Source organism: Taurulus bubalis (assembly GCF_910589615.1).
Source record: "Taurulus bubalis genome assembly, chromosome: 16".
In the NCBI taxonomy this organism is placed as follows: Eukaryota; Metazoa; Chordata; class Actinopteri; order Perciformes; family Cottidae; genus Taurulus; species Taurulus bubalis.
In genome coordinates this window covers 12,117,260-12,141,498 of record NC_136604.1, presented here as the reverse complement: position 1 = coordinate 12,141,498, position 24,239 = coordinate 12,117,260, and the positions used below count along the sequence as shown (strand labels likewise).

The 24,239-nt window shown below is 41.9% G+C and overlaps 1 protein-coding gene across 1 annotated transcript; it reads left to right on the top strand.

Annotated features, from left to right (window-relative positions):
* Nucleotides 1–23,295, top strand: tinagl1 (tubulointerstitial nephritis antigen-like 1). Its single transcript, XM_079232084.1, has 12 exons — nucleotides 1–126; nucleotides 3,370–3,680; nucleotides 5,585–5,651; nucleotides 10,748–10,840; nucleotides 10,957–11,071; nucleotides 13,135–13,261; nucleotides 13,530–13,680; nucleotides 13,815–14,001; nucleotides 15,520–15,565; nucleotides 16,594–16,717; nucleotides 19,751–19,796; nucleotides 20,208–23,295. The coding sequence occupies exons 2-12, from the start codon at nucleotides 3,377–3,379 to the stop codon at nucleotides 20,373–20,375; spliced, it is 1,428 nt and encodes a 475-aa protein (XP_079088210.1). The 5' UTR covers nucleotides 1–126; nucleotides 3,370–3,376; the 3' UTR covers nucleotides 20,376–23,295.
* Nucleotides 23,296–24,239: the final 944 nt, after the last annotated feature.

Here is a 24,239-nt window from a genome sequence, read left to right as displayed (position 1 = left end):
GAGGAACAGAGACAAGAGACAGACTTTTTACCCCTCTACCTGTGGATGACTTCCTGAGCAACACACCAGTAAACTTCTGTAGTTTTCTATCGGATTACCACACCAGCATTTCTCTCTCAACTCAAGGTAACAAAAGTTTTCTTCACTTTTCAAACAGTAGCCGTCTTTAATACCAGACTCCAGGCAGGTGCAGGCTCAACGTCACAGTACGGTTGATACTGACGTCATGTTACTTTAAATATCTTTATAATTTATGGGAACTTTTAAACTTTATATATATGTTTGCCTATCATACTTTCTTCTGAGATTTATTCCACTGTGCTTCATGCCACTGGACTTAAGTAAGTCAAGTTTTCACTGCTACAATATGTTTACCTTCTGGGTGTGGGATTGTAGGATACACTATTCCAGCTATTAATAGGTTCAAGGGTAGGAATGGGAAACTGTGATTTATTTTAAAGAGCTTATTGTACAATGAGTTTGTGGTGATTCCTCTTGTGTAATTCACAATGAGACACACCAAGACCAGTTATCATGTCACTCACCTGTTGAGGTGCTGGCCTCATTAGACACCTGCACGGTATTATAAATGGTCTCTGTTCTCCTTGACCTGCTGGGTGTCTTAAAAATAGAGCTGGACCGATAATCGCCAAGGACTGTGTGACGGAGGGACTAAAAAGGGCTTTTATGCAGATACACTGAGCCAAGATGTCTGCATTATCTCTTGTGTGGTGCAGTGATGTCTCAAAGTTCAGCTGTGTGAGAGTGGGGTCATAGGTAGTATAAGTACATCATTAAAAGTTTGGTGATTTCTTTTCATATACCGCTAGTTGCCATGTAGATAGTTTTTTAGTTGTCCAGATTTTGAGATATCTGTCCCAAATATTTCTGTCAATACAATGATGAAATGGACACATTTGAAAAAATGACATTACAATACATTTAAAATGTTCAACATGCTGTTAAAAGCTTTTCTAGAGACTGTCATCTGTAGAAGAAGTATCTGTGTTCACATTGATCTGTGCACTGTCTGGACACTGTTTTTGCAAGGAGGTGCTGCTATTATGTTATATAATTTTGGTGAACTGACCTATTAATAAATACATGTCTGTGTTTTTGACATTATCAAAGATTCCTCACAGCATTGCTCAGTTTACTGAGATCAATCAGGTCAAAGTTGTGAACATGGTCCTGAAGCGGTGAGGTCCAGCTGAGACAGTGACAGTACAGTTCTTCTACTTCTACTGTTTGATGTGTGTATGCACTTTATGCATGTGTGTGTGTGCGTGTGTGTGTGTGTGTGTGTGTGTGTGTGTGTGTGTGTGTGTGTGTGTGTGTGTGGGTTGCCCTTTCTGAAGGTGCATCTGTCATGCGGCTTGGCTTGGCATCAGTAGCTTGGCTACAGCTGTCTGGAGCCCTGATGTGCCATATGGCTTCTAAACCTTGTTTCATAAGAATAAAAGGAACTGAGAATATGGACCCATCAGCTTAAATGTCTCGCTTCAGCTGAGGACTGAACCAAACGCAATCAGTTAATGTCATACGTTGAAGCTACTTGTAGCGTAAAGTTGCCCTGTAGAGGGAAGTTATTGATTTAGGTACAGTCAGCAGCCAGCATCACAATCGACACTTCTGTTGCTTTACATTTCTAGTTTGACCTAAAGGCCTCAGCAGCTTGTTGGGCAGACTGGTGGGTGTTGTATTGCACTGCTGCTCAGTCTGCCACAACAAAACACTTGTGTTAAGGAGGAGACCTGCCCATCCCATGCTGCCATATGCCTGCGTGTGTGTGTTTATGGGTTTTCGACTAAAGGCGCAGTCATGCAGAAAACAGACCAGCAAAGATCTTTTGCTCTGAGATCTGATTGGATAATTAATGATGCTATTTATGTAAGCAGCGGGGCAGTCCCTTGTCTTTGTCCGGCCCCATATAGACTCACACATTCAGTAACCTGAGACCAACACACACACACACACACACACACACACACACACACACACACACGCACACACACACACACACACACACACACACACACACACACACACACACACACACACACACACACACACACACACACACACACACACACACAATCAACCATACATATGGATGATTTTGTTTGACGTTTTGTTAAGAGTGAAAGTTATGGATTGCTGGTTCATACACACACACACACAAAGTCATGGTCATTGAAGGTGTTGCACATGTGAAAATAAATAGTGTGACGATTAAACCATTAGAGAAACTATATCACCTTCTTGCTTCAAAGTCATTGGCCCAAAAAAAAGAACAGATGATACCAATGCTGGGAAGTTCCTTTAATAGCAGTTTGTAAAATTATTTGGATCTATTGACGCATTCAATTTCTTTAAAGTGCTGATTTTCTTTTTTATTGTTCCCATTAATAAGAGTAACCAGCCGGAGTACAAGTGTGATCAGATAGTTTCTGTGACTGTGTTAAACATTTAGTGTATGTTCATGGTCTCCCTCTGTCTACTGTGCCCCAGCGTGGCTTTAAGATAACCACTATTGTCTCTGAGGACCATTAATACTGTATGTGGGCTGTGTCTGTTCATTCAGACAATTTGCTCGAGTGTGACAGATTAGCTTTGACAACAGGACATTACATTATTTCCGAGGCTGAGATAGCATGTGAATCTGGGACAATAAAGGCCCCTCCCTCACACTGGTAACTACACTAGCAGGACCCTCATAGATACTGTAAAATGTGTAATTACAGGGTGATTGTAGTGCACCTGGATGCATATGCCACTGCAATGCAGACAGCGCTGCACTAGTGAAAATAATAGTTCAGGATTGACGGTTATTGCCAGCACGCATTAAGGACATACTTGTTTTCCATCACTTTCTTGCTGAGTACATTTACATATTAAGCTGCTGTTTGTTTTGGATGGTTGAAAGGAAAGTTGGAAAAAGAAGCAGAGGATCTCCAAGGATCACGTGGGTGTGTTGCAAGCTCTGTTTAAATGTATCTTTTGTGTGTGTGTGTGTGTGTGTGTGTGTGTGTGTGTGTGTGTGTGTGTGTGTGTGTGTGTGTGTGTGTGTGTGTGTGCGCTACTAAGTGCATATCCGTCAGTGTGTTTATGAATTACACAGCGGGAGGTGGATAATGTGTTGGCAGCAGTCATACCCCAATTATGCTGCTCACAGTGCAACCTTTTCACCTCTCTTCCTGTGAAGCATTTGGTGTGTCTCTTGTGGGGAAAAGCAGGCCAACGTTCACAACATTTTTTTTTGCTCCCTCGTTTAAATGTCGATTGCTAGAATTGATGATTGAAGGCCATGTATTAAATCATATTACCTTTTACCTAACATCTTGAAACGTTATATCCTTCCTTTCACAGATTCATCATGAAGCTCTTCCTGTTGACTGTGGCGGCGCTGCTCCTAGTGGTGGAAGAGAGCACTGCAGAAAGAATCTTGTCAAGAAGGACCAAGAGGGAGCTTGCCAGTCCGCTCCATGTTGGCGGCATCAGGGACCCGTTTGGCTCCTACTGCGAGAGGAGAGGAGGTTGCTGCCCCGGCAGAGACGACCTGTGCACGGTTCCCTACCTGGACACCATCTGCTACTGCGACCTGTTCTGCAACCGGACCGTCGCTGATTGCTGCCCTGACTTCTGGGGACATTGTCTTGGCGTGGAGCCCCCTTTCATAGGTAAGTAAAAGTGCACTAGTGAATGAGTTAGTGTGTGCATCACTGAGTTTTGCAGGTGTGTGCGGGCCTGTCGTAGTTAGTTACAGTCAGTCAGAAAGCAGCACAGAACCCCACTGACAGACTCGTTGCTGCATCACAGCGCAAATCAGCACGACACTTGAAAATGAATTACAATTACATACCTGCTCTCTTAAACTCACAAGAAAGAAAAATGCTAAAGATAAGGGCCCGTACAACAATTATTGGAAACATGAACACCTTCTTTTATATGTCTGTGCGGCCCATCTTTTATTAATACACCTCAGAAGGTAAGGCTGAAATAAAATATAATTATGGGGCAAGAGAAAAATAAATGACCCTCCCCTCCCAAAAATGTTAGATTACCTCCCCTCAGCAAAGATTTAAATTAAAATAACCTCCCCATTTTCTGATCCTCCCCGGGTTTAGCACATTTTACCATCCCTAACAGTTGCGTTGACCACATTTAGGCTCCCCACACAGTTATAACACCCTTCTCTCATTGCAGAGGTGTACAATGTGCCAGCGACAGCAGAGGACTACCTGCAAACAGAGCAGGGAACAGTAGGCTTCTTATTAACCCAGACAGAGGGAGGGAGGAGGGGTAGATGGAGGGATGAATGGAGGTCAAGAGAAGGAATGCGGGGTATGTGGAGGGAGGGGGACACAGACAACGGGTGCGGGACGGGAGACAGAAGGGTCGTTAAAGGTATGTGTTACCTGGACGACAAGGTAGGGGTATCGCGGGGTGGGACACTAATGCACAAACTCACATAACCGACCACACAACTACAAAAGCCTGTCGGAAGGCTACGGCGCTTCAAAAGGAAAGAGGTGACATCTTTTTTTTTTTTTTGTTCTGTTCCGTTACTCATTTTTAAAGCTTTTTTTAAGCTGAACGTCTCATTCTGTCGTCTAAGTCAGTGAATAACGTTCTAATATTTTCTCACAGAAAAAAACATTTCCTTCATGCTCTGTGCATTAAATCACATACTTTCAGTTGAACAGAAGTCCTCTCTATAAAATCCTTCTCTGTCAATGAGTAGCTTCTCAAAGTCTTCAGCTCTGCAGTAACTGAGTTGTGACAGACTGGGTGAGACAGCTGTGAGGGGGATGATGGGTAACAGAGGGCCTCAGTCATAAATCACACAATCAGCTCTGGGCCTAACACCCGAGACAAGGAAACCTGCTCACACTGTAAATTCTCAGCCGGCTCATGCCATAAATTCCATGTGGGATCACACTGACGGCACCTTGCACTGTAAATCAGTATGTAGATAAACCTCATTGTGAATCTTTTAGCCGACTCCAGTATCATTTTCACAACCTGTAAGTGAACAGGGTTCAAACTTGAAATGAAATAGGCCAAATCCATTCCAAAAGAAATACTAATGCTATGTCCCTGCTTAATATTTTTTGTGGTTTGTTTGTGAAGATACTGAGTGGACCATTGCAGCTCACAAATGTTAATGATTTTCTGTCGCTTGATCGTGGGCGCAATGGTATGCTTCTTCTGTGGCCCTTCACCCTCGGTCTCAGTAGGTGAAGTGGAGCGTAAGCTGGTTAAAGCATGACGAGGGCCTGGGAAGCTTGGGAAGGCAGGAAAGAAGCTAACGCCACATTCCTACACTGGATTACTAGAGCTCAGAGCTTCTTAGAATTCACATATATTCTGTGTGTACCCTCGCACAAAGACATAAACACTCTGCACAAACACACACACACACACACCTGAGGAGTTAGTGATTTTATTTTGATCACAAGTGAAGTAATTTGGCCAGTATGACTGTAGCATATTAAGTGTGAGTGCTTTACATACAAGTGTATCTCTGTCTCCTGTTTGTGTACATGCTTTTTTATTAAGTTACCGGTCTTTGTCTCCTCAGGCACCTGCGAAAGAAATGGAAACAAGTTCTTTACAGGGCAAACATACAAAGAGAACTGCAATTTATGGTATGTAAGCCTGTCTTTCTTCCTCTTACTTCTCTTTCAACCTCTTAAATCCTGGGCTTTCCCTTAACTGTCCTTTTAAGTGGCCTAAAGCTTGAAAACATGGTTTCCCCCTCAATTTATCTAAATGCTCTGTGTCTACTTGTTCTAACACACATGAACCACTGCATGCATACTGAGTGAAACATTGAAGCCCAAGATGCCAGGTTTTTATGGACGCAACATTACAACAAATTATAGATGTTTAGTGCCTCACATTTCTCCAGATGTCATGCTGACATACAGTACTTTGTGTTCTTAAAACCTCTGGGATCCGTCCTGGAGTAGAGAATAGAGTTGGTGGGTTAACAAAATATGTTTGTGCACTGTATGTGTTCCAAATAATAAATATATAATATACACACACACACACACACACACACACACACACACACACACACACTGGCGCTGTCTTCTTCCGCTTCCTCTACTGTGCGTTATACCTCTTTGTCTGTAACTGGCCTTTTAAAAAAAAGAATTTATTCAAACAGTAGGAAAAGCAACCATTTGGCTGCTTAAGTTTCAGGGTACTGGTATTCTTCTCGTTGGCTCACTGTGATAGTTTACTGGGACACTTTATTAGAACAGAGCCATCGTTAATGTTGTTCGTAACTCCATTTCTCTTTCCTTGCTTTCACAAGTCAAAATGTCTGCTGTGAAAAGGCCGTATACTTCATTGTGAGATTAATGAGTTTTTTTCAAACTTAAGAGTCCATGCAATGAACAGTTAATACTGATACAGTCGGTTATTATTCTCTCTGTTGTGAAGTAAAGAACTTCTTGTTAGTTTGTGTCTATCACAGGAGGAACAGTAACTGCATAACAGGATAAATCAAAACAGGCCCCATGTTAATGTTTCCTATCTAGTAGTGATGTGTTTGTGAGCGCCAACTTTTCCAACAGTGTCATTCATATCCCCAAGGCCCACTGAGTAACATGGTCGATTTAACTTTAGTTGAAAGAGACTTTCTTTTGATCCTATGAACTGTTCCTTCTTTGATGTGGATACACAAGTGAGGCTGGATATTGAAATACGGAGCTCATGTATTCTTGTTTTGACTCTTTTGATTAGAGCTCCTTGAAAATCTTCTATTATTTTTCCAATTGGAAAAATTTCCCATACATCTCTTCACTTTATGACCTTGGACATGAGCTCAAGCGTTTCTAATAACATTATTTTAGATTAGCTCTCAGTAGCAGCAAAGTGCATTTTTTTTATCTACATGGCCTTCTACACCCTGAGGGCACCAGAGTCTGTTGTGTGGCTGTTGACATTTTTCTGCATGATAATAACAGTCAAGGAGAGGTAAAGTAGGTCAAGGGAGAGAAGGCAGGAAGAAGGGAAATGTAATTCCTCACCTGCCCTCCACTGTAGTTTCTCACGTCTGTGTCATTTGATGTTCCTCAAAGACCCTTTATACGTGTGTGAACATGCACACCAATGTTGATTTAACATCCATTTGTACATCCCTATTATATTTATCCTCATGCACCAAGAACGCATTTTGGTTGTTTGTCATGACACGTCTAACCCAAGCCACACTGACCCTGCTGATCTCCACTTAAAACCGAGCGGCTGTTCGACTTCAGAAGCTGAACTGTCTCAATCGGGTGGGCCTGAACTATGACTCTTATCATTGCAGCTCAATTAGGTTTCACTTAAAGGGTCTGAAGGTGTGCGTAGATAGATAGGCCAGGATGGCAGTTGATAAATGGCCGGGCGAACGTTTCTTCTTTACGGAAAGTGGAAAGTGGACTTGTGGAAGCTGCGTGTTTTAAAATAACCTCCAGTGTCCCAGCTCACCAGAAAACAGCGTTTATGTGCTAACTCTCCATTTCACTGGCAAACAAAAAGAGTCTTATGCACATATGCTCTCACACATGCTTGTTAAGGCAATACACATGGATGCTTGAAAAATTGCACCACAGCTTTGGCGCGAAGGGACACACACTCCCTTTTCCTACTCCTACTCCCTCCACTTATTCATTTCCCAAATGTTCATCCTCCCAACTGTCAGAATCAGGACAGCAGGGCGGAGGAGAGGGCTTCCGCTTTGAGTTGACGGGCAGCTCTCCCTCTTTTCCCTCCAAAGTCTCTCATTAGCAGTGATCAAGCTCCCGCACACTGTTATCTAACCTCCTACACGTCTTCTCTAACCACTAGCCAAACATCACTGATACAGTCAATAAAAAGCTGCTCTTTGACCATCAGTATCAAAATCTGTAAAACGTTGTCTTTTAGCTGGAAATAACTCCTGGGCAGATTGTGTCAGTGCTGGACAGCATGCAAACACAACCGGAGTTAACATGGTGTGTGTGTGTGTGTGTGTGTGTGTGTGTGTGTGTGTGTGTGTGTGTGTGTGTGTGTGTGTGGCAGTCTGCTGTTGTGTTAATGGAATGAACCCAGCAGAGACGTTTTCCTTCCCTGAGCTCTTGGCATCCTGATAACTCTATCTGCTCCAAATGATCTGAAACGCGGCGCTGCCTACTCACACGGCAATCTCACTCAGCCCTGAAGAAACAACTATCTCTGTTACGACTTGGCAACAGCTCTGCCTTTTTAGCATGAACTTTGGATTAGACAACAGCCAATGCCAGCTTGGACTTTCTAAATTGTTGTCTAGTTTCTCAGATTACATACGTCAAATCTGAACAGAGCATGGCTCTGTTGTTCCTACTGATCTGGCAAAGCACACTCATGCCATCCAGGTGTGTGTATTACTATGTGTGTGTGTACGGTCCCAGAGGTGAGAATGTGAAATATCGCCTGCCACTGTCCTTGGAGCCGCCATATTTCTTTCTCAGCCACACTCTGTCCCGCTGTCTCCATGTGTCTGTCATTATGCCGGTCCCTGTGTGCATGGGACTATCACTGTGTGAATTTATTGCTGTTTTTGACCCACCCGTGCTGATCTGCATGTATGTGTTCCTGCTGGAGGGAGAGGTGAAAGGTCATTGTCACATCCATTAGACGGTCCTGGTTTAAACTCTGCTACTGTGTGTGTATAAGTGTGTCAGGGTGTGTGCGTGAACGCTGTTTTTGGTCGGGTCTCAGAGACCCAGCAGGGAGGAGTGCAGTATGAGAGGTGATACACACTCTGTAGGTTCAGTGTGACTGAAGGGGAATTTGACCTCTTCATCCTTATGTGTGTGTGTGTGTGTGTGTGTGTGTGTGTGTGTGTGTGTGTGTGTGTGTGTGTGTGTGTGTGTGTGTGTGTGTGTGTGATGACCCTCTTGGGCAGGTTGTCCTCTTTGTAAACATAATGTCTAAAATATATACAGTAGACTTTATGGTTGGAAGTCTATAAGTCTATACACGCCTCTGTGTGAAACACCTCATTCTCTCTCTCTCGCTAATGCACCCATTTATTATGATACTCCCGAAACAGCGGCTGACCTTGGAGCTGTTTGTTTTTGGTGGCTTGGTAACTTTATTTAACCAGGTAGTCTTAGAAACAGGGACCTTGGAAAGATAATATTTACAGTCAGAAAACCGAGACACCAAGAAAATATGAATACAGCTTTAACCAAAGGGTAACGGAAGAATCTAGATTATCTCCATTTAATTTAAATGCTACATATTACCTGAATCTATTCCAGTCAGGATTAATGTGTACATAAAGAGACCAACTTTGAGTTACTGATAAAGTGTGCTGTGATTGACTGGATAATGTCCCAAAACGTCAAACTATCATAAGACTGTTAGCTTATGTTAGCATAAAGACTAAAACTAAATCCTGATTATACAAACAAGGTAGATCGTGTTAATTTTTGAGCTCTAGATATGTTGGTAGAAAGATTGTGTTACCTTGAGACATATCCAGGCTGTTTCCCCTGTTTCCAGTCTCTATGCTAAGCTAAGCCAAGCTAACTAGCTAACTAGCGGTAGGCAGCTTAATATTTATTGTAGAGGCATAAAGTGTTTCTGAATACATTTAGACGTAAAAGTTGACCCACCAATAGTTTTATGATTTAAAAAAGTAATGTGTAAATCCCTGCATTATATCTGTATTACTCTATTTTATTCTGGTTGGAAAATATAAAGTTTATAAAGGACAGGCCTCAGTTTTGATGTTTTGTCCAGACAGATGCTTTTAGGAACTCTATGTGACGGAATATCCTGTAGGTCATCGTATTTTTAAACGATTAATCAGCAAGTTTATAGAACTCTTGTGAAACGGTACTTTTAGCTGCAGCAAATCATTTACTTAGAAGTATCAGCGGAAGGTGAACTGAAGTGCATAGTGACTCATCTATGAGTAAGCTTTCTGTCCGGTACAATTTCAAAGTACACTTTCATTGCATTTTCCATTACATTACATTTTGGAGGGAAATCACAAATTTTTACTCCATTTCATTTATTTTATTTGATACATTTAGCTTATTTGAAAAATGTAGCTATTATTGCAGGACTTTTACTTTTAAAAGTCCTTTTACTGAAGTAAAAAAGGATCTTCTGATACTTCTACCAGGATCTTGATACTTCCATGACTACCACACACACACACACACACACACACACACACGCACACGCACACACACACACACACACACACACACACACACACACACACACACACACACACACACACACACACACACACACACACACACACACTTCACAGTGAGTCATCAGAAAGTACACATTGGAAGTTATTTTTGAGCATCCCTTAAGTAAATATTGTCGTCATCATTAATATCCTGTTTCTATCTCTTCTGCCATCTTCTTAACTTCTTCTCTGTTTCCTTCTGATTAAAAATGGATCCTGGTTCTACAGCCTTAAAAGGCTCAATGTTTCCTTTATCCTCTCCCTCTGTTTCTCACTCCCTCATCCGTTGTTTTTCCATTTTTTTTCTTCAGTTACTCACATTCTTCTCTCAATTAACTTCTTATTTGGGAATTCCACTGAGCCCTTGAATATTTGTCTATGTCTTAGATAGTCCTTCTATTTTAACTGTTGACCTCACTGGCTTTAGCATAACTATGGGAATTATAACTTGCTTAAACCTTTTAATGGTCTCAACTCTTCGCCCCTACTCTGTCTGGTTGTCCTCTGTAGTACATGTGGGACTACAGGACGCTGGGAGTGTGAGCAGAACGCCTGTCTGATGGAGTCGGACGTTATCAACGCCATTAACAGAGGCAACTATGGGTAAAAACACAAACACGACATGCAGTATCACACATACTTGATGACATGATATTCTAAAATAAGATCTTTATCACACATTGTGACTAACACATTCTCCTCCTGGTTTGTGCTTTCAGATGGAAGGCAGCCAACTACAGCCAGCTCTACGGCATGACTCTAGACGAGGGCATCCGCTTCCGCCTGGGCACACAGAGACCCTCCAGGACTATTATGAACATGAATGAGATGCAGGTACAGGACAGTATTCATCCCTAAAATGTACTTTTGGGGTTGATAGGACAAAGAAAGAAGTATGTGAGAGAACACATTTCCACACAGGGGTTGAAAGAATATCATGTTACTTGTTACTAGGTGTAAACTCTCAAAGCCAGTGTTTCCCCTTAAAATTCCACTTTAAAAAGTATTTTCATTTCCGCACCTTACAGTATAGTCCTCATACAGCTACAGTGGGAACAACAAATGTATATTTATATATATATATATATAGCTTCAATATTTATTAGTTGTTCCCACCAAACCTGTATGAGGTCATGTTTGTGAATTGTTAGTTTTGTTGGCTTGTCACTTCTTTAAAGGTTCCTGCATACTTCCTGCGAGTGATAAGGTGATATTGTTGTGATATGCAGGTTTGAAACCTATAACAACAAAGGAGCGCTGATGAAAACGTTTAATTATGGTGGCTTGTTGGTATGCGATGGCGTCTCTGGCTGGAACCTCAGCCCACTCTGTTCCGCTCAGTCTTTGTTTATACTTCACCCTGACAGATTACATAAGACGGAACCAAAACATCAGACAGAGAAGATGGAGGGCATGGTGGCTGCCTGGAGAATAAAGAGCAAACCTCTTCTTCAGTCTACACCCCCCACTACACCTCCATCCATGTCTTCATCCATCCATCCCCACTGCCCCTGTTTACCTCTCTCAGCATTCCACGACTACTTCCACCCTAAAAACCTCCCAACACCCCCTCCTTCTTCCGCTGTCAGCGTGTCCCTACCTGTGCCAGGAACCAGATCACTTGCAGCCCATTCATAAATCTCTCTGTCCCGCTGCCCTTTCATGTCTGTATGTAGACTCCTGTGTAAGGGATGGGAAATAATGAATTAATGAATTACTTAACTTAATTCATGTATTCTTGCAGGCCATTTCCCCTCTTTTATCAAACATTTAGGTCAGGTGTTCCAGGTGTCTAGTTGTGGAAGGTCAAGGTCCAAAAGACAAAGTCTCAGATCAGCAGCATATTCAATTGTTATGTATCAGGTGGCAGTTTGTGCTTTGAATACCTTGCTATTAATCGGAGGAATGCTGCACAGGAGCCAGGCCCTGAGAGAGGGGGTTGGGGGGATTTAGTTGGACAGAAGCGTGTGCTCTGTTATCACACAAAACGGAGAGATTAGGAGGTCGTCCAACCTCGCATGGAGACTAATATATCAAGTATGTTTGGCATGTGAGAAGCACCTACCAGTGAACATGAGCTATCAGAAAGATATTTGCACTCCATCATCCTGATTAGGATTTATCATCACAGTGACGTTAGTGCCTCATGAAAGAGTTCGGTTGGTTCAAATGACACATTCGATGTAACCAAACGTGCTCATGCTTTCTTGGAGAGGACCGGGATCAAAGTTCCTGTCTATTCTACAGCGATTGCCACTGGGCCAAATGGGCCTAAGTGCTTGTGAATAAGTCCCTTCTACTGGACGGTTGATTAGCAGATTTATGTAATCTGCTGATCCAAACTTGTCATACAAAGCCGTCAACAAGTACTTTAATTGCAGCTGTTAGTTTGTGGGGAAATAATGACATTGTAAATCCCACTGCTGCAACTCCGTGTTTGTGGTTTGAACCGCTATTTCCTCTATTTTGCTCTAAATCGTTGTTTAAAATTGTGGTCTGCCACTTATGATAATAGTTGTTTTTACTGAGAAATATAAATGTCTCCTCAATGAGGCTTGGTCTGTGAGAGTGTAACGGTGAATAAGCTCAATTGACTTGACTTGAGCGCTGCACGGTGGTGCAGTGGCTAGCGCTGTCACTTCACAGCAGGAGGGGCCCGGGGTTTGATCCTCAATCCCGGGCGGTTCTTCTGCGTGGAGTTTGTTTCCTCCCAAAGACATGCAGCTCAGGTCAATTGGACTCTAATTTGCACGTAGATGTGAATGTGAGCGTGAATGGTTGTCTGTACAGGGTGGACCCTGCCTTCGCCCAATGTCAGCTGGGATCACCTCATGAATAGGATAAGCTCTTTGGAGAAAGGAATTGACTTGACTTGATTAATTTTTCCTCTCCGTCAGATGAACATGAATCCTGAGGGTGACCGTCTGCCAGTCTACTTCAACTCAACAGAGAAGTGGCCAGGAAAGATTCATGAACCTTTGGACCAGGGCAACTGCGCTGCATCCTGGGCTTTCTCCACTGCAGGTAGAATACATGAAGAACATGCAGGGAAACATGGGATATCATTATAAGACTTAAAGGAACGGTAGAAAATAGAATGAAAACTTGTGAAAGTGTCACAACTTTGAAATATATCTTTCTGTGCAGATATTTGTTTTTCAGCACCTGTCAAACGTTTATGGATATGTATGATTATTTTAGCTTCCTGAAGACACAAATTGTTAAAATGATCTAAAACAATAAAAAGGCTTTAAGCATGACATTTTGTAATAAAGCCTGTCCTTTTCACTAGCTGTGGCATCAGACAGAATCTCCATCCAGTCAATGGGTCACATGACTCCTCAGCTGTCCCCACAAAATCTCATTTCCTGTGACACGCGCAATCAGGGAGGGTGTGATGGGGGACGCATCGATGGAGCCTGGTGGTACCTCCGCCGTAGAGGGTAAAGACTTCATGTTGGTTAATCTGCAGTAGAAACCAAGAAAGCAAAGCAACATGCAATACATTTTGGCGATTACTTGGGAGCAGCCTTCTGGAGATTAGGCACATTTTATAATCTCTCCTCTTCTCTCACAGAGTGGTGACAGAAGACTGTTATCCATACCAACCCACGCAGCAAACACCAGTGGAGGTGGGCCGCTGTATGATGCAGAGTCGCTCCGTCGGCCGGGGGAAGAGGCAGGCCACCCAGCGCTGCCCCAACTCACACAACTACCAAAACGACATCTACCAGTCCACTCCGCCCTACAGGCTCTCATCCAATGTAAGCACGGCACAAACACAAAACAATACATGCATAAACAGGTATTCCCTGTACACCTTTCCTTCATTACTTCACCAGCACATGTTCTCAATAATACAGTAAATATGCAGCTTGAATAAAATCGCTGTACATTTTTGGGAATTTCTTGTGCTACAGTAGACTATAATCTCTCTCACATGTTTATTAAAGTATGTGTTTCCTTATGCATGCTCGTGGAAATGTACAGGATTAAGTGCTTAACAGCACTGAATCAATGAAGAGCAAAGAGTTGTATTTTTACCTGCATGTTCGCCGCTGTCATGGTCCAGGAAGTTGGATTCAGGAGTATGACGTTTCATTGAAATATAATACTGAATTTATTCAATTCTGATTGTAGTTAGATTAGTTTAGCTGGAAACATACTGGATGTACAGGCCAGTGAGTGAATTAAACCAATTTGTAGACTACACGTTGGATATAATTATCCATAATCATTATCTACTAAAGATCAAGATTCAAAAGTGTATCTGGAATTACATTTATGTGTTTAACTTTTAATATCAATGTCATCTATTCATGCTATTATGTCATCTACTTCAGTACTTTCCTACAATAGTGAGTTAAATAAACCAGAGTCAGTCAGTCAATATGAGAGCATAGTGTTGAGTGAGTAATCAGAATCAGAATACGGTTTATTCCAAATTGGTTTTTCATATAAGGAATTTGGTGTTTGGTGCATACAATAACCATATTAATTCAATTAAATTAAGTTTATTTTATATAGCCCAACATCACAAATACAAGTTTGCCTCGGAGGGCTTTACAATCTGTACACATTACATCCCTGTCCTGGGACCTCACATCGGATCAGGAAAAACTCCCCCAAATATATTAGGAGGACATTGAATTACATGCATCTGCAAGAGTAAAAAACATATTTATAGAAGAGAAAAATTCCAATATAAATATGAAAACATACTAAAAAGTTTGTTTATTGGAATTTTTACAGAATGATAAATACATCATTAAACTATGAGCTCTAATTGGTTGATATTTAAAGGCACAATTACAAATTGCTGTGATAAAAGTTACATTTTAAAAGCTGGCTGACCTAAATGAATGATGTTCTTCTCGTCATGTACTCATGTAGAAAGCACCTCTGCCCTCACTTTAGCACAAGTATCACGTAACATTCCCTGAAACCATTTCCAGAAGCCATCTCTGCATGCAGCTCGGTGAATCTCCTCCAATTCAGAGTCGAACACTGAGCTGCAGCCGACATGTGGTTTTATCGGCCAGCATCCGTCATTGCTAAATGACGGCTAATGTCTTTCAAAATCATTACAGCCTGTTGTTCCTGTCTCCCGATGGCCTGTGAAGTCAATAAGCCAGGCATTAAGGCTGCTGGCCCTGCTGGACTCAATCTTGTTATCTGACTTTTAACATCCAGGGGGTTGTTTTCATCCTCTCCATTTCACTGACATGTATCTTCCTGTCATTCTCTCTCTCCCCTTCTTCCTTCTATCGTCTCTCTCTCAGGAAAAGGAGATCATGAAGGAGATAATGGATAATGGCCCTGTGCAAGGTAAGGCAAACTTAATATTTTAGTGTCAACAGTTGCTCCCAAGTGAGTGTTATTTTTAAAAACGAAACAAGAGAGAGAAACAAGAGTACTCCCAAGAGACACACACATTCAAATACAGCCTTATACAGCCTGTTAGGTATCCGACCTGGGATGATGTCATGGTTGACCTTGTCATCATGATTGTTTTGTCCTATGTTTCAACTTCGACCCCCAGTCACCTGGTCAGAAATAATGGGCCTTCATGTTGGTGTGGTTGAACTAACCTTCCTTTACTACCCCGCCTTACTGTCTGGTGCCATTGTCAAGTATACTTGAATAGAGGAGTCACGTGGAAATGTGTGTGTGTGTGTGTGTGTGTGTGTGTGTGTGTGTGTGTGTGTGTGTGTGTGTGTGTGTGTGTGTGTGTGTGTGTGTGCAGACATGAGAGAGATTCTCTATGAACCTGTGCCAGCTTCTTGTTTTATTGTTTAGCAGTCAAGGAAAACTTACTGGCTTCATGTCAAGTTTCTTTTTTGCCTTTTAGCTTTTCTTTGACACAAAGGCTGAGGTGTGTGTGTGTGTGTGTGTGTGTGTGTGTGTGTGTGTGTGTGTGTGTGTGTGTGTGAGAGAGAGGGAGTTGTTTATAAATGAGGAGGTCCACACACGGATTTAGTGCAGGTTGCCCTCCAAAAGAGAGAATTTCTCAGCTGTACATTTCATTGAGCTGGAATAAGAATATTAAACAAGGTTCAGCTGTGCAGCACACACACTCTCTCTCTCTCTCTCTCTCTCTCTCTCTCTCTCTCTCTCTCTCTCTCTCTCTCTCTCTTTCTCTCTCTCCCTCTGCTGCCCTGTCGGATGTCTGGGTGTGTCTCTTTTGGAATTAAAATGTCTTTGGTGAAATAAGTAATTGCTTTTAGATTAATTGTTGTTTGAATAAGATGTTGATCTTTCCCTTCAATAATAGGTTCAAGCAGCCCTAATAGTCATATTGTGTGTGTGTGTTTTTATCCATGAACTAATTTCCCCTGCTTTTCTTTTTCTTGCAGCTATCATGGAGGTCCATGAGGACTTCTTTGTCTATAAGAATGGGATCTATAAACACACCGATGTCAGCTTCACCAAACCTCCACAGTACCGCAAACACGGCACACACTCAATTAGGATCACTGGGTAAGTTACCAGTATACAGTTAACAAAACATTGTTTCAAGTCTCTTTGCCACTTTTTTGTGAACAAACAGCCTATTTATCATTGCATAGCCGTAAATCTGCACAAATCTGATTAGATTTAGCAAAGTATTTTGAGTTTGTGCTAGCTTTATGCCTTTTGATGATGAAAGGTATTGACAGGAAAACCACCATGTTAGACAAAAGCATTTGCCCTCTTGATCCAAGTCTCCATGTGTCTGGTTTCACCTTTGCTAGATCCTCACCTGATGCCATTTCAGCAGAAAACATGTCTATTAAAGATGAATCAGGTTTCAGTTCAGAGTAGCTGCTGGATTCAAAGCATCACCTGCATGTGTGTTTGCACACAGCTGAGAGTGTACGTGTCAACAAGCTTCCCTATTGGAGACACACCTTGGCTCCACTTCTCTGTCTGGCCCCCCCTCCCTCATCCTCGTCTATCTAGTAACTACGGCGACCACAAATATGTAGGCGGGTAGACAGTCGACACACCTGGATTACCTGCCCCCACCCATCTGTCTCGGTATTCCCCATGTCCTCCTGGCTCTCTTGCCACATCTCTGTGGTGTCTCCAACATCCCTCCTCAGCTGGCCATCTGACTCACTGACTCGCTTCCTCTCTTTCTCTCCTTTCCACATCCAATCCAAAACGCTCTGTTATCATTTAGACCGTCCGCAGACAGACTAGTAGTAGTTTACTGCTCCTTATATCTGTGGTTTGGAGAGCAGTAGGAGGTTTTGACCTCTAAAAAGTCAGCAACATCCTTCTCTCTTGTAAATATTTGATGGGGCTCTTCTGTGCGAGTCATCCAGCTGGTTTTGCAATGTGTCTGTCGGGACAATGATATGTTGCCACTCATAGTTTCACTTTCCAAATTAGAAAAATGAGCAGCTATACCTCGTAATGGGTGTCTAGCGACGGCTGAGGAATGTGTGTTTGTGAGCATTTGACTGTACCACAGAGTCTGAGTGTTTCCATGAACATCAGTTTCTACAGACATGGCATCTCAGTGCTGCTATAAAAACAGCCTCTCTGCTTTTATCTGCTTGGCCATTGGTGAAGACAAAATACAACCTTGTAGATACAAGCAACTTTTCATGTGCGTGTCTTGCATGTGCACATTATGACGTTCCATTTTGTGACATCATATGGCATGTAAAGGTATGTGTATGATAAACACTCCAACCTGTACTTAGCTTGTTTGAATCACATACTTCACAAGCACTGTTCTGAAATGTCCTCCTGGAAAACTGTGGATGCACATGTTTCACAACACTTTTGTCTGGCTTATAATATGTGGACTGTAATTACACCTCTACAGCACGTCGATAAACTGTGGAGGTATGCATTGTGTAAAATGATGCTGCGGATGAGGATGTGGATTCCCACCTTTCCTGAATGCCTCCTGCTCTTTAGCTCCTTCTACCGACGCTGTGATTCTTCACTCACTTGGCCAGTGGATGTGGATGTAGCAGCGACACAGGTTTAGGGGCGGATTGAGTGAGGACGTAACATAGTGTTTTGAGCTGCAACCTGCCAGCTACAGGCATCAGTGTGTTTTCATAGGCCAAATCCCACAGCGGTGCGTTCCTTTAAGCCCAGGGCCTGGGAAAGTTTGTGGAAAGAGCATTCAGGTCCACTGTGGTGGAAAGGGCATTGTCTGGGCCGCTGATCCTGACTGCACCAGACAGAGAGAGGGGATCAATCCACGGAGAAGAGGTCAGAGGTGGGTTGAGGGGCGTTGGGGAAAGGCGGGGCACATGGGCACAGCGGTATGCCCATCATTGTCCCCGCATGAGCAAGTGAGCTGATTGGAGGCCAGATAAGAGATCAGCAGTGGTCTGATTCTGTCTGGCTCTGTCCATACCAATAAATATGCAGACAGGCATGCATGTGGGATCTCTCTCTCTCACACACACACACACACACACACACACACACACACACACATACATACACACGCACGCACACGCACACGCACACACACACACACACACACACACACACACACACACACACACACACACACACACACACACACACACTGTACAGGTGTGAATGTGCCCTTACTCACAGGCACGAATCCCAAACTCAGCTATTTTCAATGTGTCTGCGTTTGGTCAATGTGATGTCTGACTCTAATCAGGGAAAGCACTGGGCATCACAAAGACACTCGCCGATAGAAGGTTGGCACCATCTGCTTGTGTTGTGGTGGCAGGCTTCAGAGTTTGCAGAGCCTGAGACCAGCCACTGTATTTCCCAGCATTCCTTTCCCTTATGAAAGATAACAAGTGATTGGTCTCTTGGGAAGCGAAAGTCCGGGAGTGCAAAAACAGGATGGGAATTTGCTTTGGGAGAATGTTTTGATCAAGACGAGCAGCAACAGCGGGCGTATAAAGGTTGGCAGTAGCTAAACTAAGAGCAAAGTGCAAGGCATGATGGGAATTTATGGGCCTTTTGCCAAGGTTTCCTGAGAATAAGGCTGCTTGTGAGGAAGAAGGGTAAATATAGGGCTTGAAGTTCATATTCACATATGTATATTTTGGCATTTTGTCATTTTGTTGTTTTCTTGTGGACTGAGGCGGTGTTCACTTCCTCGTAACCTTCCCTCTCCTTCCTGTTTCATATCCGGTGTACGGAAATGGCGGAGGAAAAGGGGAATTCCGTGTTCTTTGGATTGGAATAGTGTAGGAGTGCAAGGCGGTGTCCAGGCATAAATACTCTGTTTTCAGGATGTTGTTAACAAGATAAAATATTTTGTTGCCCCACTTTTTGGAACACTACTTATACCTCCTCCTGCTTTTCTTTATCAATACATTCCAAGTGTGTTCTAGGTGATCACATTCCTGAGAAATGTTTACAGCTGACATGTTTGTTGGGCAGCATCCATCCTTTAAAAATAGCATTCCAACTCTGACGCATCTGATTTTACATCTGTATTTAAGGATACGTTGGTGTGCTGTTGTTGGCCTCTAATGCATTTTGAGTAACCATCTTCTCTGCTTTGTGCACCAGGTGGGGAGAGGAGAGAAACTTTGATGGGGCATCCAAAAAATATTGGGTAAGTCATTGTGCTAAAAAAAAATGCCCAAATGAGCCCTTAATTTGATCAAATATTTTGTTCTTTCAAATGTAAAATAGATTGGTAGCACTTATAATAAGTACACACTATTTAGCATTAGTAAAGCATGAATAAACACTTAATTCATCATTTATAAAGCATTGTTCCAACATGAACACACATTAGTATGCAATTCATGAAGACAGTTATAAATGTTTCATTCTTGATCAATAAGCTTGACTATTATGCATTTCATGTTTGGGTTTTCATACTTTATAAATGATGAATTAAGTGTTTTTTAACGCTTTACTAATGCTAAATAGTGTGTAGTTATTATAAAGGGCTACCAATAGATTATAAAGGGAGTGTTTGACTTTGAATCTGTACTGAACTTGATTATTTTTAATTCAGATTGCTGCCAACTCCTGGGGAAAGAACTGGGGAGAGAACGGCTACTTCCGTATCGCTCGCGGCGACAATGAGTGTGAGATTGAAACATTTGTGATTGGTGTGTGGGGCAGAATCACGATGGAGGACATGCACAGCCATCATCACCACCATCGTCGCCGGCACGTTTAGAGACACGACCGATGTTAAAACCCCACAGAGACCTTTGTTTTAATTCCCACCTATAGCTGTTTTTCACCCCAGAGAAGAACCACACAAAAGTCTCAGAACTTCAGCACATCCCCTTATGCATCAAGCTGGCTGGTACAGCCTCACAATCATCACCAGGGCCCCTTAACCCTCTCATGTTATACCTTCCTTCACTCTGGGGATCAACAGAGCCCCTCTTCTCTTTCATCTTTACTCTTTCGAAGAGAACAACCTTCCCCACTCCCTGTAACTCAAGGTGTATGTCACCAAAACAACAATCAACTAAGTGAAAGCTCGTTTGCGTCGCCTTACACTTAGGCACCTCAGGTACCTACTGATCCAAAGACCACACCCAGAATCCTCAAGGTAATATCTGGTGAAACATGTCAAAGTTGGGTGATGACAAAAGCAGAAGCTCAGTCTCATCTTTGTCAACCTGAACCTTTAGTCCTTTCTAAATGTAGAATCCAGACAGGAGGGACAGTTTGGAGAAGAGGCAGATTATCAGACATCAGACCCCTCAGAGAGACACACCCAGCCGAACTGTGTAACATGATAATATATCATAGATGACCTTACTGGCATCAACTTACTGTCAGTTATACGGAGTTCACAGTGCGGCTCATTCCCTCAGTTTTAGAGAGGACACTTATATGGAGTTAGTAGCTGTAGGGTTTCTCACACATTCCTCTAAAAAGGTAGAATCTGACACTAGAAACTGTAGAAGATCTGATGTGGAGTATAAAGATTACAAAAACTCTGATTTTGGTTTTTAAGAGGTTTTACAGTGCCACCGGCCATGACCAACACCACTGGACATTTTAAAGCATTTCAATAATGAATTAAATTAAGTCTTAGCCCTTAAACTAGATAAGATTCAACATGTATCATTTGGCTGCAGGTGAAATAAATAATTTAAGTCACACTGAGAATAAACATAAACATAAAAGCCATGCCGCCATTCTTGACACCACCATCCTATTTAAAAGATGAAACCCTGATGTGTTAAGAGGTTAAAACGATTGTAATGCCTTCAAAAACAAAGTTGTTTTGACCACTGCGAAAGAATGCGTTAGTGTATAGTAGTCTTAATTTGCTCCGGTCTGTGTACACTGTTACAGTTTGAGCGAAAGAAAGTTATTTTTTTGTAGCAGTTATATTGTGAAGTTTTATTTTACTACTTGTTTTACAATGTACTTTATGCATAAACTTTCATTACACACTCATCACACAGTCGCTTTTCTACTTGAACTTCTACATAGTTGTAACTGTTGGACCACAGCGAGGAGGATGAGGTGGGGCAAAGGGGAGGGGATACTGCTGCTAAAGTCCAGTCTGTAGTTTGATGCTTTCATTATGTAATTAACACGTAAAGACACTTCTAACTAACGCAGAAACACTTCAAGTCCCACCGGTTCAGATGAGCTGCTAGGCTTCATGTTCTCGTGTTCATTTTTAGTGTTTTTTTTGTAAGAAAGTGTAACACCTTCCAACTTATTAGCCGTGTGCCTTTCTTTGCTACGTCGCTTTGTGATGTCTTTACTTCCGGCTTATTGAGGAATTTTCAGATCTGTCTGGAGCACATCCTCACTTGAAAAGGAAAGAATGGTGTATTATTACCACTTGCCTTAAATTACATCCTGGTGTGCTTTAGCTGTAACTTCAAAAGGCTTTTCCATTTCTATATCATCACGTCTTGTGATCTTTAAGGTCCCTTTATCATCTCCTTCAGGCATGGCTAAGCAGAAAGGCATTAAAGCAAAGAGAAACTTCTGGATGGACTGGTAATGTGCAATGTGATGGATAGATTGCATGTTTCTCATGCAATGAGTCTATGCTTTAATTCTGAAGTGGGTGAGGGCAGTGATAGACGAAGAGCAGCCCGTCAACATGAGAAGGCCAACAGGTCTACGATAAAGACGAGAAGGACAATGTGAAACTGAGCTCTTTGACGGGAAGAGTGATCATGTCAATCTTCTGTCGGCAGAAAGAAGGAGATTCTTCTTTTCTATATTTTTTTATATCTGTGGGTATGTTGATATAGCTCCTTTTTCAAGAGAGAAAATATGGACACAATTGCGTCGCTAGATTGGTTCACAGTCCCTATTGGAAGTACACAGATTAGTCCTATTTGTTTCATTACAATTTATTTCCACCAGAATTTGGGTAACCTTTAACATTGAACTATTACAGATATATCATGTTCTCTTCAAGAGCAGCACCAACATTGGATATGTGAGTTTTGTACTTGGTGTGCATCAGTGGGCTGAGAAGAGTTACTGCTTTCATGTAAAAGGAAGTATTGGAATCTGACCAAAGCTGGAATCATTTAGTTTCTTTTGAGTAGATGCATCTAGTTGTCAGTGTCCATTTATTTTGCTTACAGTATGTTGCATTAACGGTCATTCAGGTTTATTGTTAGCTTGGACCTAAATGATGATACTGAATATATAGAAGAGGGCTTATAAATACTCATATAGCATTCTTAAGTCAATGTGCATGAACATGCGCTACATTAATTATGATTATATATATTTCAGATGGGACCAATAATACCTATATCAATAAAGAGTCTCTGCAAAACTCAAATCTATTCCATAGAAACATATCTTACTTTCCGCAACAGTTTTCTCCAACACAACCTCTCCTCACAAAAGAAACCACAGGAGCTAGCTGCAGCAGGAGCATCCACTCAGAAGTTATGTATTTTATGTAAAATCAACCACTCCATATTCACTGATGTGTAGGCTTTATTTATGACAAGATGTGTAAATTATATACTGTACTTGTATTCCTTGTTTTCCTGTGCAATGTTGTATTATCTCTCTGTCTCTTGTTTTGTGTGCACTAAATGCAATACCACATTAGTATTCACTTGTGCGGCACAATAAAGTCTTTCCAAAACCACATGGGCTCATTGTGAACTTGGATGTGTTTGTGTTGCATCATTGACGTTTTTAAACGAGACGATATGATCAGGGAGAATGCCTTGTTTAATCTGCATGTATGTAGGTTGCATGGTGGAGAAGGTGTATGATTTTTAGAAACATTAGGGATCAGTGAGTCACAATGAGAGGGACTGGATTCAGGGGGAAGCTCCATGGGACGAGGCCGGGTGGGATGAGGACAGTTTTTATAAGATCCTGCTGTGTCAGCATACTCTTCCATCAGTGAGAGCAATAACTCTGACCAACAGTCAGTGAAAGACAAGGCCAACGAGTATGCATAATCCTTCATAAATATAAGAATAACAAAATAATAATTAAATTCAGAAATATATATATTTTCTCATGAAATGGCTTGAAGAATCCCCGAAACATCAAAACCGCGAATTCTGTCTCAAAAACCTAGAAAAGATGAACTATTGAACTAATGTTTACTCTTATTTCTCCAGTAAATGTTTGTCTCTGGGATTAATGCGTTTAGACAATGATCTGAATGTGATGACTGTAAAGGGTGTTAGATTTGTGTTTCAAGATTCACAGACTGTGACTACAATAATGCACAGACAGACAAACAGGCATGTGCAAACTGCAACTCTCTTGTCTCTGTGCTTTTTTGTACATTTTTTATTCAAAGACAAATGCCTTCTGTGTGTTCTTTTTCCTCTCAGCTCAATTTCATAGAAGATCATAACAAAATTACCATGGATTTTAAAATTGAATTATTACTCTATAAAAAGAATGCAATCTTAAATCCGTACACAGTATTTCAATAATACATCCACACCTTTTCCTCCTCTGTTGGTATGTAAATGTTTAGCATGTCTGTCCCATATAAACTTTACCTGGGTGAACATCTGCCTCAGAGAGGGACAGTGTTCTAACCTGGAGAGAGGACACCCTC

What these genes read in the sequence shown, in the direction of transcription:
- tinagl1 (XM_079232084.1), top strand. Translation starts at nt 3,377, where the DNA reads ATGAAGCTCTTCCTGTTGACTGTGGCGGCGCTGCTCCTAGTGGTGGAA. An exon ending in CGTGGAGCCCCCTTTCATAG is followed by an intron (nt 3,681 to 5,584) that starts GTAAGTAAAAGT and finishes TTGTCTCCTCAG; the next exon opens with GCACCTGCGAAAGAAATGGA. An exon ending in CTGGGCTTTCTCCACTGCAG is followed by an intron (nt 13,262 to 13,529) that starts GTAGAATACATG and finishes CCTTTTCACTAG; the next exon opens with CTGTGGCATCAGACAGAATC.